Raw genomic sequence first — 17,714 nt, 5'->3', positions numbered from 1 at the left:
GGTGAAAGGAGTTATGGTGGGGGGGGGCCTCACCTGGAACAATTATCACCCTATTGGTATTGTGGTTGGGTCTGCTGTGGTGGGGAAGGCAAGAAAAGGGATTCCGGGTGGCCTGGAAAAATGTTGTTTCTAGCCTCCCAGTGGGCGGAGGGGGGGCGGGGGTAGTGGTGCCTCCGAGGCGGGAGTACAATTGGAGGCAAGGTCTGTTTTGTTATTTATTAAGCACCAGACCCTGAGCTTTTGGTTGGGTCCCCAAGGGCCTCCTCCCTGTATGTTTAAATTGTAATGTTTTATAATTTTATTTAATAAAATGGCTGCCGTGGCCAAAAATTCCAAATAAAAATGGTCCAGGCTATTTCTTGGGGTAGTAAGTAGTAAGGTGCCAGTGGTGAGTCTGGCCTACCCTGGTCAAGGACAGGGCCGGAACGTGCCCAAGAAGGGGCACATAAGTGTCGGCCCTGCATGACAGGGTTGGCAGGGAGACAGGGAGGCATAGTGAGAGTTAATAGTTAGTTGTGGTGGGGGAGTGGTCAGGTGACACGGTAGTGAGAGATAGGAGGAGCTGTAAGTGAAGGTGAGGGTTAGGAAGGGATAAAAGGGGTTAATTTGGGCGGGAGCGCCATATTTTTCAAGTACTCGGAGAGTCCCACCCACCTTCCCTATAGATAACAATAATTAAGGGGGGTTAATAGGTGGACAGGAAAGGGAGAATTTAAATTGAAGGAAAGATTGTTGGTTTGAATGTTTTTAGGATGTTGATAATGTCATGGCAGCTTGGTGGGGGGCGAGTGCTTGGAGGCGGGTTTTATATTGGGTGGAAGGAGTTATGGTGGGGGCGGCCTCACCTGGAACAATTATTACCCTATTGGTATTGTGGTTGGGTCTGGTGTGGTGGGGAAGGCCAGGGAAGGGATCCCGGGTGGCCTGGAAAAATGTTGTTTCTAGCCTCCCAGTGGGGGGGGGGGGGGCTAGTGGTGTCTCTGAGGCGGGAGTACGGTTGGAGGCAAGGTCCGTTTTGTTATTTATTAAGCACCAGACCCTTAGTTTCTGGTTGGGTCTCCAAGGTCCTCCTCCCCGTATGTTTAAATTGTAATGTTTTATAATTTATTTAATAAAATGGCTGCTGTGGCCAAAAATTCCAAATAAAAGTGGTCCAGGCTAATTCGTGGGGTAGTAAGTAGTAAGGTGCCAGTGGTCAGTCTGGCATACCCTGGTCAAGATACAAAATGCAGTCATCTCACATACCAGACACTAAACTCTTTCAGTGCTGCAGCTATACAATACACATCATTCTTGCAACACAGAAGACAATGACAAAACAAATGCATGCATACAGTTATGGAAGGGCCCGTTGTATTGGGCCACTACATAAATCTGACCTAAACCCCATATACTACATAAGCACCATCATCTTTCCTTTTTTATAAAAAAAACATTACTTCTATCTAATATTTCACAGCCCGTGTATGCAGCATCCGAGCAGCGGGCCCACAGGTGAGGAGACAACGGGGTAGAGAAAGACCTTGTCACAAAGCTCTACCATCTCCTCCCCTGCGGGTAGTACGGGACCCAACCACGTTACCACTAGAGGAGACTACAGTGGTAGTAACCGGGGTTACCTTAAGTCCAGTTGTCACTCGTGACGCTACCGTGCCGTCGTCAGCGGCAGATTTCTCAGACGCAAGAAAGTAGTGCACACACACAGGGTAACTTTCTAAACAAGAACCGGGGAATGGTTGGTTCCGCTCATTTACTGTACACTCTTGAACTTAAAACCACATAAACAGTCTTGGTACAGAAACAGCAAGTCAGAGTGCTGCAACAGGTAGGATTCCTGGGGTATCTCAACAATCCATAGTCCAAGTTAGCTGTGAAATTCCTCTCCCGGCAAACTCTCTCTCTCTCTACCAGTCAACACTCACTCTCATTTTTTCTTTTTATGCAGCACAGTGCGTAACGCAGCTGCATGGGACTGGGGGCGGAGCTTAAAATGGTAATAGCGAGCTAGATGGGGGGGAGGAGTTAAGAACGGAAGAAGAAGGAGGAAGACAGGAAGAAGAGCAGAAAGAGAAGAAGCGTGGAAGAGAGAAGACGGAGCCGGGCAAGACGCAAGAAGTGATAGAAAAACTGAAAACTGAAGGCAGAGAAAGCAGAGAGGAGGAGGAGAGAGAAGCAGGCGACCGAACAGCGGAGGTCGGGAGACGTTGTGAGAAGATAAGAAGAAGGGAGACGGCGGGAAAGCGAAGAAGAGAGGCAAGATGGAGGACCTGAGGGCACGGATCCAGGCGGCGGTCATGCAGGATGGCACCGGCTGGCTGGAAGAGCTGCTGTCGAGCTGCAGGACGGCCGCGGGAGCGGCGGACCGGAGGGATCCGGGACGCAGCAGAGCGGAGCCAGCGAAGCACCACCGGAAGCATAAGAGCAGTTGCGGGGAAGACCGCAACGAAGGAAGCAGCCGCCAGCGAGGCTCAGTCCGAGCCCAGCGAATAAACGCCGCAGACGGCGGAATAGCCGGGGAGAAGAAAGAGCGGCAGGAGCCGCGAGCATCGGAAGGAAGATGGCGCCCAATTCAAACCAGGAGGTGGGAAAGTGGCCCGCCACGAGGCAGCGCTCACCGCCGGCGAGCGGGAGCAGAACAGAATGCGGCAGGCAGCAGCAGCAGTAGTGAGCTCCGCAGCGACAGAGCAGCGCGCGTCTAGGCGCAGGACATCGCAGAGAGGGAGAGGTGAACCAAGGAGAGAGGCAGAAGAGAGAGGGGACACGCGGGGAGGGCACGTACCCTACCAAGATGGCAGAGCACCACAAGTAAAATGCAGCGCAGCACAGGCTGGCGACAGAGGGGGGGTACAAGTAAAGGGGGGAACATACTACAGGCAGCGGCCCCCTTTAGCACCCCCACCAGCAGCGCGGCAAGCAGCCCTAGCCCCGCCGCTTTAACCCCATGGAGGAGACAACGAAGGCGGGGTAGCTCATTTTCGGGGTCACTTAGCCCAACCCCTGAGCCCCACGCATCTAGCCACCTGGGCCATAGGCACAACAGAGCCGCTTACCATCACGGGAATAGAGCTGGGGCTTCCCTGTACCGGGGGCAGCAGGAGGCGGTATACCCCACCCAAATGCCAAGTGGTCACGCGTCACAATTGCCACCACCCACTACGGTCATACAGCGCTGTTGTTTCGTTAACCCAAGATACCTTGACCCACTGCTGCAAGAAACGCTGGGTTATTCATCCCAAACGTCTGACAATCGCGCTAGCAGTAGCTGCCAAGGTCAGGGCGCCAGGCGTTCCAGGCAGTTAGAGCAGGTAAGCAGAGCTTCGAGTAGCAGCAGCTGCAGGGCGCGAGGAGCCAACAGGGCAGATAGGAGCAGCTCAGAAGAAGAGACACGGTGCTCAGAAGACCAGCGTCAGCCACTTAACTTACAACCTATGCAACGTGGAAAAGACCACAGGAGCAACAGGAGTCAAGGCCATTCGCAAGGACGGTCAAGCAGACACCAGCCTGGTTTGGCTCAACAGCAAAAGGCGCAGGAGGCTACATGAAGGGTCAGTCGGCAGCCCACGCCCGAGCACAGGATCCGGAGGAGGGAGACAGCTAGGACATCACCCTTGGCGTTGCCGGAGGTCGGTCGAGCTGGTGAGTTATCATTGCATAATGCTTGGTGTAATGTGATGGATCCCGCGAAGGGCGCGGATAAACAGGATTTGGTCACGGTGTTAAAGTCATTGTTGAGCAAGGTGGATCCGCAAGAAGGGCTTTTAGTGTCCTGTGGTTCACCAGGGGGCAGAGGCCCGCCTGTGAGTAATGTATCTGGAAGCTCAACGTTGTGTACAGATAGTGACCCAACGGAAGGTTTAAGATATGCCGATTCGATGTTTTGCGGTGTTGCCCCTCTAGGGGTAGGTTTGGCTGATGATGTTACGGAAAGGATCAAAAAAGGTCTATATGTGGATATTTGGTCCTTACTGTCGGTGGACCACGTTATGGTAGACAAAGAGCGATTGTCCGAACGTGGAGCGGAGAAGAAGCCAAAGATCGCTAAGACATTCGGCAATTGGCTTCAAGCTTATTTGGTTTTGGGTCACGTAGTGTGTCAGCATCAGTCAAGTAAAGGACCGGAGTTGCTGGTTTATTTAAATACCATCTAGAGCGCCTACAAGCTGCACGGTGGGTCAGCTTAGTGGCGCTATGATGAAGACTTCCGACGGCGGGTATCAGGAATGAGCCACATAAGCTGGGCCACAAAAGCGACGGATGTGTGGATCCAGCTGATTCTGGCACAACGGCCCGCCAGAGCGTCCTTTCCTACGGGAGCCGCGGGAGGCGGGCAACAGCCCCCCGCGGCAGCTCAGAGACCCAATGGCTCATGTTGGCTCTACGAGGGCCATTGTAGGTTTTATGCCACCTGCAAATTCCGACATGAATGCTCGGTTTGCGGGGGACAGCATGCAGCAGTTCGCTGCTTCAAAAAACAAAGAGCGTCTGCCACGGTGGGTGGTGCCAGTGGAGCACCGAACCCCAGTGAAAAGTCGGGTCCTGGATCTGTGGTTAGACAGATACCACATGAAGCAGGCGGCAAAAATTCTTAAGGACGGTTTTTCGGAAGGTTTCGTTATTCCGTTCTCTTTTTCCCCCGCGTCCATGTTTGCCCCTAACCTAAAATCGGCGTTAGAAAATATCCAGTTAGTTAAAGAAAAATTGTTTAAAGAAGTGGAGCTGGGCCGCATGGCTGGCCCTTTTGAAGTACCGCCTTTTACGAATTTGCGGGTGTCCCCCTTGGGTTTAGTACCCAAGAAAGAAACCGGGAAATTCCGTTTAATTCATCACCTATCTTTCCCAGCCGGAGATTCAGTTAACGACGGAATATCAAAAGAACAGGCAACGGTCTCGTATACGTCGTTTGATTGCGCGGTCCGTTTGGTCAGGGCGGCGGGTAAGAGAGCTCAGCTAGCTAAGACGGACATTGAGTCCGCCTTTCGCTTGTTACCAGTGCACCCGGATTGTTTCCACCTCCTGGGGTGTCAGGTTAACGATCAATTTTTTATAGACATGTGTCTGCCGATGGGATGCTCAATTTCATGCTATTATTTCGAATTGTTTAGTTCTTTTCTGGAGTGGTTACTCAAGTATGAGACGGGCATCTCATCGGTGATACATTATTTAGATGATGTTTTGTTCGTGGGCTCGGTGAACTCGGGCAATTGCGTATTTTTGCTTAAAACTTTCCAGGCTCTCATGCGACGGGTGGGGGTCCCATTATCAGAAGAGAAAACTGTGGGCCCCTTAACCCGGATCACTTTCCTCGGGATCGAGATCGACTCTGAGGATATGATGTTTAGGTTACCAGTTGAAAAAGTGGCGAGGTTACACCAGGTGGTCAATGAGGTGGCCAGCTGCAGGAAGGTCACCCTGCGTCAGATTCAGAGGCTGGCAGGTCTGCTTAATTTCGCGTGTAAAGTTATCCCCATGGGGCGGGTCTTCTCAAGAAGACTGACGTTAGCTATGGTGGGGGTACGGGAACCCCATCATTTCGTGCGGGTGACACAAGGGATGAGAGCAGACTTACATATCTGGAAGGTGTTTTTGCAATCTTTCAACGGGCAAGTGATGTGCCCAAAGGAGGAGGTGATGGGTAGCGACATATGCTTGTTCGCGGACGCGGCGGGATCGGGAGGTTTTGGTGTCATTTTTAATAACCATTGGTGCCGGGAGCCCTGGCCTCAAAGTTGGTTGGATAGAAAATGGACCAAAAATGTTACACTGTTGGAATTTTTTCCTTTGGTGGTAGCATTGAAATTATGGATCGCAGAGCTTCAGGACCGCAAGGTTTGTTTCTGGTCAGATAACGTGGCGGTGGTTCATGTGATCAATACGCAGACCTCGGCTTCTCCACCCGTGTTGGCGTGTTGAGGCATGTGGTTTTGAAATGCCTGCAAAACAATATTTACTTGCGAGCCAGGCATGTTCCGGGTTGTGACAATGGAGCGGCTGACGCACTCTCTCGTTTACAGATGGAGGCATTCAGGGAGCGGCACCCTCAGGCGGAGGCCGAGGGGGCACGATGCCCTCCTCACTTATGGAATCTGGCAGAGCAGAATTGCTGAAGCTGGTGGAGGCATCGGTCATGTGCGCGACTTGGAAGAGTTACAATTCAATTTGGTTAGATTGGCTATCATTGGCAGGCGGCTGCATGGTCGACGGCGAAAAGGCGCAGGCGGCCACGGTAGATATGTTGTTAGCGTTGCGGGACAAGCGTCGGTCGGAGCAGCTAAAAAACATTTAGCGGGAGTAGCCTTTTTGTTAAAGCGACATGGCAAGGCGGACATCACGAAGGAGTTTATTTTTCACCAGATAATACGCGGTTGGAAAAAAGAGAAGACGCGCATTGATAGACGACGGCCGATTACGTTTTCCCTGTTAATTAAGCTATTAGAGCTGTTGGAAAGCGTTTGCGTTAATAGTTCGGAAGCGTTGCTATTCAGAGCGGCCTTTTTGGTGGCGTTTTTCGCGGCATTGCGGATTGGAGAGCTGGTTCCAGCAAGTAAAAATAAGTCTGGCGGCCTGCGACACAACGACGTAATTTGCTCAGGAGAGTCGTTACGGGTATGCATCAGAAAGTCCAAAATGGACATGTATGGCAGAGGCGAGTGGATAGCAATTAACAGCCTTGGCTCCAAGTGGTGCCCGGTAAGCACAGTTCGGGAGTATATGAGCTCGCGTAATATCTGTGACCAATTTTTTGTACATTCGGCGGGCGCCCCCCTCACTCGGTTCCAGTTTTCGGCAGTTTTCCGTTCAGCCCTACGCGCAGCAGGTCTGAATGCGTCCAAGTTCGGTACGCATTCGTTCAGAATAGGTGCGGCAACCATGGCAGACGCACATGGTATGCAGGAAGAGGATTAAAAATGGCTGGGTAGATGGAAGTCGCAGGCCTATAAATCATACATTAGACCGGATTTGGTATTATAAGAACGCAAAGGTGTGATTAGTCTGGTTTGGTTAATGGCGTTTTTCGGTTGGCTGGTACAGGTTCTGTTTTCTTTGTTTCTATATTTCAGCTGCGGAACCGTGGAAAGTCTGGATTGTCGGTCATTCATTCGTGTATTGGGCGGAAAAGAGGGCAGCAACTCGGCCATTAGGAAGGAGCTTAGAAATGACGGAAACGGTGGTAAACTGGCATGGAATTCGAGGCCTGCAGTGGCCTAGGTTGCTGCAGATCGTTACGAAAATCAGCAGGTGGACCCCCCGGAGAGTCATTTTGGTCGTACACGCCGGGGGTAACGACCTAGGAAAAGTGAAGATGGGCGATTTACTCGTCCTAATAAAACAGGACATGCTCCGTTTTAGGGAGTGCTTTCGAGAATCCGTGTTGGTGTGGTCGGATATTATCGCCAGGAGATGTTGGAGGGGGGCCAAAAACCCCGAAGCGATCGAGAACATGCGAAAGGTGGTCAACCAGAGGATTTCGAAGTTCGTACATTCCCTGGGAGGGATTGCTATACGCCATTGGGAGTTGGAGGACAGAGAGAGAGGTGCACTGAGGGATGACGGGGTACACCTGAATGACGTCGGATTGGACACATTCTTGTCAGGACTGCAGGATGGCGTGGAAGCTGCTTTAGCTCGGGTCCGTGGGGTGGGGCGGAATGCGCCGTAGGCAATACGGCGCATGCCGAGTGGCCTGAACTTTCCATGCTGGCTAAGAGGAAGGTTTACAAGCCCAAGGAAAGCGGGCTTACAAACGTCCAGTGGAACTGTTAAAGTTAAAATCAGTTAAAGTTAAGCGGGTTGTAGCATGGGAAGGGTTATGGAGTTAGAAATAGTTAAGAGGTAGTAGAGGTTAAATCTTTTAATAAAGCTGTGGCCTACCCCACATTGACACAACAAGAAGTCTTTGGACAAGTTTTTGTTATATGGTTAAGGGAGCGTCAGTCAGGTTGATGCCCCCAGTCTCTTATGCAGCACAGTGCGTAACGCAGCTGCATGGGACTGGGGGCGGAGCTTAAAATGGTAATAGCGAGCTAGATGGGGGGGAGGAGTTAAGAACGGAAGAAGAAGGAGGAAGACAGGAAGAAGAGCAGAAAGAGAAGAAGCGTGGAAGAGAGAAGACGGAGCCGGGCAAGACGCCCAACCACCCGCCCGGGGATTGGGTGAGGAGAGACTTTATAGGACATTATACGTTTGGAAGTTGTCACAGCAGAGGTTGGCCTGAACTTTCCATGCTGGCTAAGAGGAAGGTTTACAAGCCCAAGGAAAGCGGGCTTACAAACGTCCAGTGGAACTGTTAAAGTTAAAATCAGTTAAAGTTAAGCGGGTTGTAGCATGGGAAGGGTTATGGAGTTAGAAATAGTTAAGAGGTAGTAGAGGTTAAATCTTTTAATAAAGCTGTGGCCTACCCCACATTGACACAACAAGAAGTCTTTGGGTAAGTTTTTGTTATATGGTTAAGGGAGCGTCAGTCAGGTTGATGCCCCCAGTCTCTTCTTGCCATGAAGCGGTTTGTCCTCAACCCTGAGCAAAAGCACCAAGGTCTCCTGGGTAGAATGGGCCCAGACTGAGCATAAACGCAGCTTCTTGCATATTTCTCCACACATCCACCGATCTCATGGACTTTCTTCCACTAACGGCCTTACTGACCTAACCAACAAACTGACTTACTCAGCTGACTTACTTTGCTTTCTTGCAAACACATATAAATAGCAAGATCACATGACCACAAACGAAACACACAAAACAATAAGTTTACCAGACAGCAGTAGACATACCTGACATTAACCCTCTCATGACTGCAACCATTCAATACACATAAATCCAATGCAACAGACAAGACACTGACAAGACATTGACACAAGACAGACATAGAACATTCTGGAGGGGCCCTACTAACTCTGGGCCACTGCATGTATATTACATGTTCTGGACTAACAACACAGTTGTTCACAGTCTGCACTTACCAGACTCTTATTGTAAGCTTTGAATTCTATAGCTGGCATACAGGATGGAGCTTCTTTCTTGTACTTGGCACCCACAATGCTGTATAACAGTGAAATCGCCCAATTGGTTCCTACAAATAATATGACAACTGTCAGATTATCTTTACAATAACACTCAGGCCTCTCTCACACAGGCGTTTGGAGAAACGCATTGTTTTTCAACGCTGTGTATACTGCAGATTCAGCCCAGTTTCAGCAGTGCTGGCATGCGTTATGCCCGCATTTTGGCTGCGTTCTGACCACAGCTGAAAAGGCAGTCAAGGATGCTGAAAAATAAAATCAATACTCATCTTACAGGTGCCATCGGGGGCTCCACCAGTCAAGCAGGCAAAGCATCTGTAGTGACCCAGTACATCACTCTGGTTTCCTCCATAAAGCCTCCTTCCCACGAGCGTGACGGGCTCCGCAGCGTAATATTCCGCTGTGAAGCCCGTCACGGCGCCCCCCAGAGCCCCTATACTTACCTGCGGGAGATAGCGTGAAATCGCTTCCCCGCCCACCACCGCCGCGTCACCGCTCGTCACCGCTCGTCACCGCCCACCGCTCTCGCGTCACCAGCCGTGTCACGTGACGCGGCCGGACCGCGTCATTTGGCGTCATATGACGCTCGGCGGTGGGCGGGAAAGCGTTTTTTCACGCTATCTCCCGCTGGTTACAGCGGGAGATAGCGTGAATGGACGGCTTCCATTGACTGCAATGGAAGCCGTCAGTGCGTACAGCCCGTCCTCACCCGCAGAAAATAGAGCATGCTGCGGGTGAGGACGGGAGAAATCGCGGTGCGTAATTCCGCGGTGGAATTACGCATCGTGAGCATGGAGCTATTAGGTTCAATAGAACCTAATAGCTGCGTGCAACGCAGCGGATTTTCGCCGCGAATTACGCGGCGGAAATCCGTTCGTGGGAAGGAGGCCTAAATGTCATACATGTTTGTCATATGTTGATGCACTGTGCAAACTTGTCTTGTTATTCTAGTATGTGTGCTGCACAGCTGCAGCGCTAGAAGCGTTAAGTGTTTAAAGAAATCCAAAGCCTGCATGTAAATGCTAGTTATGCAATGTCACGTAGTATGAGAGGAGGTTATAAATGTTAGGCCGCCTGCAGACGGATGGGTCGGATCCCGCTGCGAGAATTCTCACAGCCGGACCCGACCCGAGCCCCTGCAGGGACCAGCGCCGCACTCTCCCGTGGTTCCGGCTCTTTGATTTGCCGGCCAGCAGGGGCATGCGCAGAGCGGAGCCAGCAGCCGGGAAGTGACATTTCTGTGCGAGGCTCTGCGGGCCCTGAACAGAAATAGAGCATGCCGCGATTTGTTTTCCGCATGTGATTTCACGCGGACAAATTGTGGCCATCTGTTTTTTAACGCAATCCTATGGCAGCTTCCACGGGCGGAAATTCTGTGGGAAATTCCGCAGCTGAATTTCCGCCCGTGTGCAGGGGGCCTAAGTGTTTGAAAGCGGGAAGAGGTCTTCCATCTTATCTGCCACCTGAGTTCCACCTAACACAGAGGCACATGAAGGCAACTTTAGCCTTCCTGTGGTGAAGATGGAAAAAGAGAAGAGATTTCCTGTGCTGCTTGTGAGCTGGATGTAAATAGACCAAGCCCCCAAGAGTGAGAGAGCATTTGTAAAAATTCACGTGTCTAAGAGCTTATTCACATGGGCGTGAAGGGCCTGCAACAAGGGTCAGGGAGGGGTGGGAGCTTAGCTCTGCCCCATCCCCTCCCATTGCAAACATCTGCAGGGGAGGAGAGAGGAGGTGAGTCGGCGAGGGGGAGGGAAGGGGGAATGTCTCCCCAAGCCCCACGGCATTGCGGCCTCGGTTAATATGCGCCATGCCCTTTGCCATGCAGGGTTTTTTACGGTGCTGGTGGACGCATGTAACACGCCTACGGCCATGTAAATAGGCCTTGCGGCCGGAGTCACGCGGGTGTACATGCACACATATTTGCACAAATTTTGCATGCAATATGCAGTGAACAGAAACTATTGATTTCAATCAGTTTGTTTACAAGCGCATATTTTGTGCATGCAATTGTGTTGCACAAAAAAAATGCAACATCTTCTATTTTCCAGGGAAAGAACACATTGTGAACTTGTTAAACTAATTGGCCATTACAATGGCTGAGAACATCGTTATGCTTTTTTGCGACTTGTGCATGTACAGTAAAAAACTCTCTTGCGCATGCAAATAAGCAACGTCGCTGTGAAAAGATGCGGTGCAAATGCTCGTAGACTCGTGTCACACAGGCGTAAGTGCAGTTAGTGCAATGTGCAATGAATATTTGCACACGTTTGTGTTTTACTGTACCTTTAGTGTGTGCAAATTGTGTGTATTTGTGAACACAAAAAATACACAACCCCCACCCATTCATTAAAATGGACAATTACTGTAATTAGTTCAATATGTGCTCCTTCTCTGTACACATGCACAGGAGGGTACAGCATGCTGCGTTTTTTTTTTCCTCTAACAAAAAGCCTGCCTTAACCCCTTAGTGACGAAGCCTGTTTGCGCCTTAGTGACGGAGCCAAATTTTGGAAATCTGACATGCGTCGTTCAACGTGGCATAACTCCGTAAAGGCTTAACATATCCCAGTGATTCTGACATTGTTTTTTCACCACATGTTGTACTTCATTTAGATTGTAAAAAGAGACCGATATAATTTGTGTATATTTATTAAAAGTACCAATATTGGAAAAATTTTGAAAAAATTGTCATTTTTTCACATTTTCAACCGTAATATCTCAAATATGTCCAAACATACTGTGCAAATTTTTGATAACATATGTATTTCCATCTGTTTACTTTATTCTGAATGCACACTTGAAAAACTTTTGTGTTTTTTTTTAACCATTTAGAGGACGTACAAATTTAACATTACTTTTCAGCATTTTGAGGAGCACTTTGTTTTCCTGCACCAAGGCAAGTTTGCAAAGGCTCATAAGTGTCAGAATAATAGATACACCCACAAATGACCCCATTTTAAAAACTACACTCCTTAGTGTATTCACTGAGGGGGGTCATGAGTATTTTGACCCCACCAGTTTTTTTCAGGAATTAGTTCAATTTAGGGGAGAAAAAATAAAATTTCATATTTTTGCAAATATGTCATTTTAAAGACATATTTTTTTTCCTATAGAGCCCATGAAAATGAGGATTTACACACCAAAATGGATACCCCCGTTTCTCCCGTGTTCAGGGACATACCCATTGTGGCCCTAATCTCATGTCTGGATGCATAACGGGAGCCAAAATGAAAGGAGTAGTCGGTGTCTTTCAGAACATAAATTTTGCTTGAAGGCGTTTTAGACCCCATAGCACTTTTGTAGAGCTCTTGAGTGGCCAAAACCAAAGAGAACCCCCACAAGTGACCCCATTTTGAAAACTAGACCCCTTAACGAATTTATCTAGGGGTGTACTGACCATTTTGACCCCACAGTTTTTGAATGAATTCAAGATAAGCAAAAGGAAAAAATCGTGATTTTCGTTTTTTTGTCAATTCTGTCATTTTAAAAACAGCTTTTTTTGTACAGCACACGCATGAATGAAGCCTTTCACCCCAAAATGGATACCTCTGTTTCTCCCGTGTTCAGAGACATACCCATTGTGGCCCTAATCTCATGTCTGGATGCACAATGGGGCCCAAAACGAAAGGAGTAATCGGTGGCTTTCAGAACATAGATTTTCCTTGAAGGCGTTTTAGGCCCCATAGCACATTTGTAGAGCTCTTGAGCGGCCAAAATCAAAGAGAACCCCCACAAGTGACCCCATTTTGAAAACTAGACCCTTTAACGAATTTACCTAGGGGTGTACTGACCATTTTGTTCCCACAGTTTTGAATGAATTGAAGCAAAGCAAAAGGAAAAAATTGTTATTTTCGTTTTTTTTGCCAATTGTCGTTTTAAAAACTGCTTTTTTGGTACAGCACACACATGAATGAAGACTTGCACCCCAAAGTGGATACCCCTGTTTCTCCCGTGTTCAGAGACATACCCATTGTGGCCCTAATCTTTTGTCTGGATGCACAACGGGCCCCAAAATGAAAGGAGTAGTCGGTGGCTTTCAGAACAGAAATTTAGCATGAAGGTGATTTAGGCCCCATTGCCCACTTGTAGAGCCCTTGAGCGGCCAAAACGACAGAGAACCCCCACAAATGATCCCATTTTGAAAACTAGACCCCCTAACGAATTTATCTAGGGGTGTACTGTGTATTTTTACCCTACAATTTTTGAATAAATCTAAGCAAAGCAGTAGGAAAAGAATTACAATTTTCATTTTTTTGGCAGTTGTATCAATTTAAAAACTGTTTTTTTTGTACAGCACACATAGGAATGAAGACTTTCACCCCACAATTGATACCCCTGTTTGTCCCGTGTTCAGAACCATACCCCTTGTGGCCCTAATCTACTTAAAGGACGCATGGCTAGGCCTATAATGGAAGGAGCACCCGTTGGATTTTAGGGTACAACGGAATAAATTCCAGGCCCCATTGCCCACTTATAGAGCCATTGAGCGTCCAAAACTATAGAGAACCCCCACAAATGACCCCATTTTAAAAACTAGACCTCTTAACGAATTCATCTAGGAGTGTACTGCGTATTTTGACTCCACAGTATTTGAATAAATTTCAGCAAAGCAGAAGGAAAAAATTACGATTTTCATTTTTTTGGCAATTTTGTCAATTTAAAAACAGTTTTTTTTGTACAGTGTACATAGGAATGAAGACATTCACCCCCAAATGGATCCCCCCGTTTGTCCCGTGTTCAAAAACATACCCATTGTGGCCCTAATCTACTTACAGGAAACATGGCAAGGACTGTAATGGAGGGAACACCCGTTGGATTGCAGGGCACAACTGAATACATTCCAGGCCCCATTGCTCATTTGTACGGAATAAAAATTGACTCCCTAAAAATCCCCCCCCCCCCCCTCCACGCCCTTTTCGGCGTTCCCCAAATCTTAGATAAAAGTAATAATGTGAACTGTGTGGTATTTCCAAAGACGGGTAATTATGGAGGCTGGTTGGGATGGGCACATAGGGCAATAAAATCGGGTATCCCCCCTCCTCTCATGCTTTTTGGGGGTCATTTTTTGACCTCAGTGGCGGGGATGGGGTGTAAAAAGTGGCGTTCCGTGAGTCTCCGTAAGCTTGATGAGGTGCGGCGGTCTCACACAGAAGGCGCTCAACAAGCTGCTCCTGGAACTGCATGAAGGCGAGCGTTCCCGGGGCTTCTTGTAAATTGCGTATTACAGGTAGCGGTCTGAATAACGCCGGGCTTACGCAGCCGTAGGTGGATCCCGGCTGTGAGCCCGGCTGTGACCCTGCGTACGGCCGCGTAATGTACTGCGCATAACTGCGTACTTACACGGGCAGTCATGCGCAGTACATTTTTTTTTTGTTGTTGTTTGTATTTCCCGCACCGTCGCTTAGCGATGACGCGGGTACCCGCAGCCCGTATACAACGTAGTTGCGTATGGGCTGCGGGTATATCCGCGACCATGGAGCACAATGGGCTCTATGTTGCTGATATCCGCGGTAAAATAGAACCTGCTGCGTTCTCTTTTCTGCGAGTGGATTACACAATTCCAACCCGCTAATGTGAGCGGAATTGTGTAATTCAATGCGATTGATCTGCGTATTACCGCTAATCAAACGCATGCGGAATCCGTAATTCCTATCCGGTCATGTGAGACCGGCCAAAGGTAGATCGCTACCTTTTTATCACGTGTCCGGGGACCGCTTAACGAGGCCACCCGTCACCGTTGGTCGCCGAGAGCAAGGAGATGTTAAGTTTCCTGGGCTCCCCGACTCCTGCGCATGTGTGCGGTGTTTTGCCGGCGGTCGCATGCGCAGAATACGTGAAAGTTCACGGAAGAAGATTGCGTCGCGGGGGGGGGGGGGGGGGGGGGGAAATATGGAGGCCTCCGGTAAAAAGTTTTATCTCCTCTCACCGATCGCATCGGTAAGGGGAGATGAACCTTCCCCTTTTTTTTACTTTTACGTGATCGCCATTATTCTTTGGATAACGGCGAACACGTGATCAGGAACCGCTCACCGCGGCTCTCCGTGAAATCTCCAGGCTCTCGGCTACGTTTTGTAGCCAGGAGCAGGGAGATTTTAAAAAACCACGGCTTTTGCGCATGCGCCTGCCACATTGGCGAAGGGCGCGTGCGCAGAAGCTAGGGTGAGGTCCGCGGATAAATCCGCAGGCCTTAGGTATGTCATTTCATCCTCCCTCATGGATATGATCCATGGGGGGAGATGAAACGCAAGCTTTTTTTAACATTTTAAAACTTTTTAAAACTTTTTTTTACTTTTTGCACTTTTTTTTTTTTTTTACCTTTTACCCCTTTTTTTATTTTTATTTTTTAACTTTTTGCACTTTTTTTTATACTTTACATGATCACTGTCATCCATTGGATGACAGTGATCATGTCCCTGGTGACATCCCTCTGCTCTTGGCTACACATGGCAGCCAGGAGCAGAGCAATTTTGAATTTCCCGGGGCTCGAGCCCCTCTGTGCACGCGCCCAATGTCAATCATCGGGCGCGCATGCGCAGACGGGGATTTCGGGTCCCGGGACATCGCAGAGGACCGGGGGTGAGTATCTTCACCTCCCCTCATGGATCCGATCCATGAGGGGAGGTGAAACTTTACTTTTGTTTTACTTTTTCAACTTTTTCGCGATCACCGCTATCGCAATGGATAGCGGTGATCGCGGGCCCGGGGACCACTGGAGCCGGGAGCCTGGAGATTTTAAATTTGCCGGGGACACCCGGGCTTCTGCGCGTGACGTCATCGCCTGGCGCGCATGCGCAGAAGACCGCCGGCGGGTACGGGAGGACCAGATCTCTGGGGAACACCGCCGACAAGCCGTGTGAGTATTTTCAGCTGCCGTGATGGATCCGATCCATCATAGCAGCTGAATTACTACTTTTTTACACTGTTTTATTTACTTTTTTGCGATCGGTGCTATTCATTTTATAGCGCCGATCGCAATGCCGGGGGTGACTGCCCGCATCCTGGGATGACAGCTCCATGCTGTCGGCTACCTGCGGGCACCGACAGCATGGAGCTGTCACGTCCTCAGGCCAGTGGGCATCAATCCAAAGAGGATGCATAAAACTACGTCCTCTAGGATTAAGGCCCACTTTCTGAGGACGTAGTTTCCCGATGGGGCAGTCGTTAAGGGGTTAAGTATGCTTATGTGAACGAACCAATTAAAATCAATGGGTTCTATCCACTGCATATTGCGCAAGCAAATTTTTCGTGCATAATATGCTGTGCAAATATGTACATGGGAATATGGCCTTAAGACTTAGGGCTTATTCAGACGACCATATATCGTCCGGGTATTCACGCCAGCTGATATAAGGCGTCCCTGTCTGCAGGGGGAGGAGGCTGGAAGAGCTGGGAGCAGTACACTGAGCTCCTGCCTCCTCTCCGCCCCTCGGCACTATTTGCAATGTATATAGTGATATGAACCATATATATAGTGACATGGGCCATGCTGGTTTAACCTGGGTATTTCCTGTATGAAATTGCACACTTTAAGAACAATAAAAAAAACACATTAAAAACCTGCATGCAGTTTAAAAAAAGATACGTATTGTTTAAATCCATAGGAGGTTTTAAATACTGCATGCAGTTTTTTGGCTTATGCCAAGGGGCTAGATCATGTATGTAAATTTGTTTTGCAGCTGTATGCAGCACAGTTTAGGTATGGGTATGGGTATGAGTACAGGTGGGAGAGACGGTCGGGGCCCGGTCCTTCAGATACGCCCCTTCTCTAGAGATCTGCTACATTTTTTGGAAACACTATCGCTTTGCGACTCCTGGCGTAGGTTAACACCACCTCAAGAGAATATACATTTCACTCTTTAGCTCATCATAGTTTCTCAAGAATAGACGTTTCTCCTATCATTTCCTCTATTTGAAAACTTTTTCAGATGCCTCTATACTACCTATAGTAATTTTGGACTACGCCCTGCTTCTCTTATTCTTTTGTGGCAGGGTACCACAAAAAGAACAAACTGGTCCTTCCTGTCATAGTTACGTAATTCACAAGATTTCAGGAATTATCTAAAGACACACTGGGCTAATTATCGTGACGAGAATATTGACCACATGGATGACATCTAGAGATGAGCAAGTACGCTTGTTTAAGGCTGATGCTCGAGAGAGCATTGGTCTTCTCGAGTAACTGATTACTCATCCGAGCAAATGTCGGGAGTTGGGGTGGGTCTCTTCCATTGTCTGTGGGACTGCCTTGTGGTTCAACATTTCTGGATAAGGTGTTGGGGTTGTGCTGGCTGGGATCTGTTGTACCACATTGTTTCTAGCAGCCCAGCTCCACATGTATGGTTCATTGGGCTGGCAGTGTGTGGTTTGCTCCAGTCAGCCAATCCCCAAGGTCTGGGCATATATATATACCAGTTCCTTTGCTAGAGCATGCAGGTCTTTATCCTGTCTGTTCCGGTGTGAAATGTGTCATGTTTCTACATGTTTGTGCAACCTTCTGTATCTTCTGCGCTTGTTCTGTATCTCCAGTGTGAGCAGTGAATCCTTTAAATTAACCTCTTGGCATTTGGAGAGAACCATGAGAAAAGACCCTCTGATAACCCTTTAATTAATGTGATCCTGAGGGCAGGGTGGGGACCTCGCATGCAAAGTCATTTAATAGAAAAATCGTGGATGCTCCTTGAGCCCTGCTGGGGCCCT

General features: G+C 48.8%; 1 protein-coding gene across 1 annotated transcript in view; it reads right to left on the bottom strand.

The window, feature by feature from the left end:
- The window catches only part of LOC136620890 (sulfotransferase 6B1-like), a 74,052-nt gene that overhangs the window by 34,327 nt on the left and 22,011 nt on the right, over nt 1-17,714 (bottom strand). Inside the window, exon 2 of the mRNA XM_066595942.1 lies at nt 8,955-9,064. Coding sequence (XP_066452039.1) covers nt 8,955-9,064 — 110 coding nt within the window. The remainder of the gene's footprint in view (nt 1-8,954; nt 9,065-17,714) is intronic.

Source organism: Eleutherodactylus coqui, chromosome 3 (genome assembly GCF_035609145.1).
Source record: "Eleutherodactylus coqui strain aEleCoq1 chromosome 3, aEleCoq1.hap1, whole genome shotgun sequence".
Lineage (NCBI taxonomy): Eukaryota > Metazoa > Chordata > Amphibia > Anura > Eleutherodactylidae > Eleutherodactylus > Eleutherodactylus coqui.
This window is presented reverse-complemented; position numbering and strand designations above follow the sequence as displayed.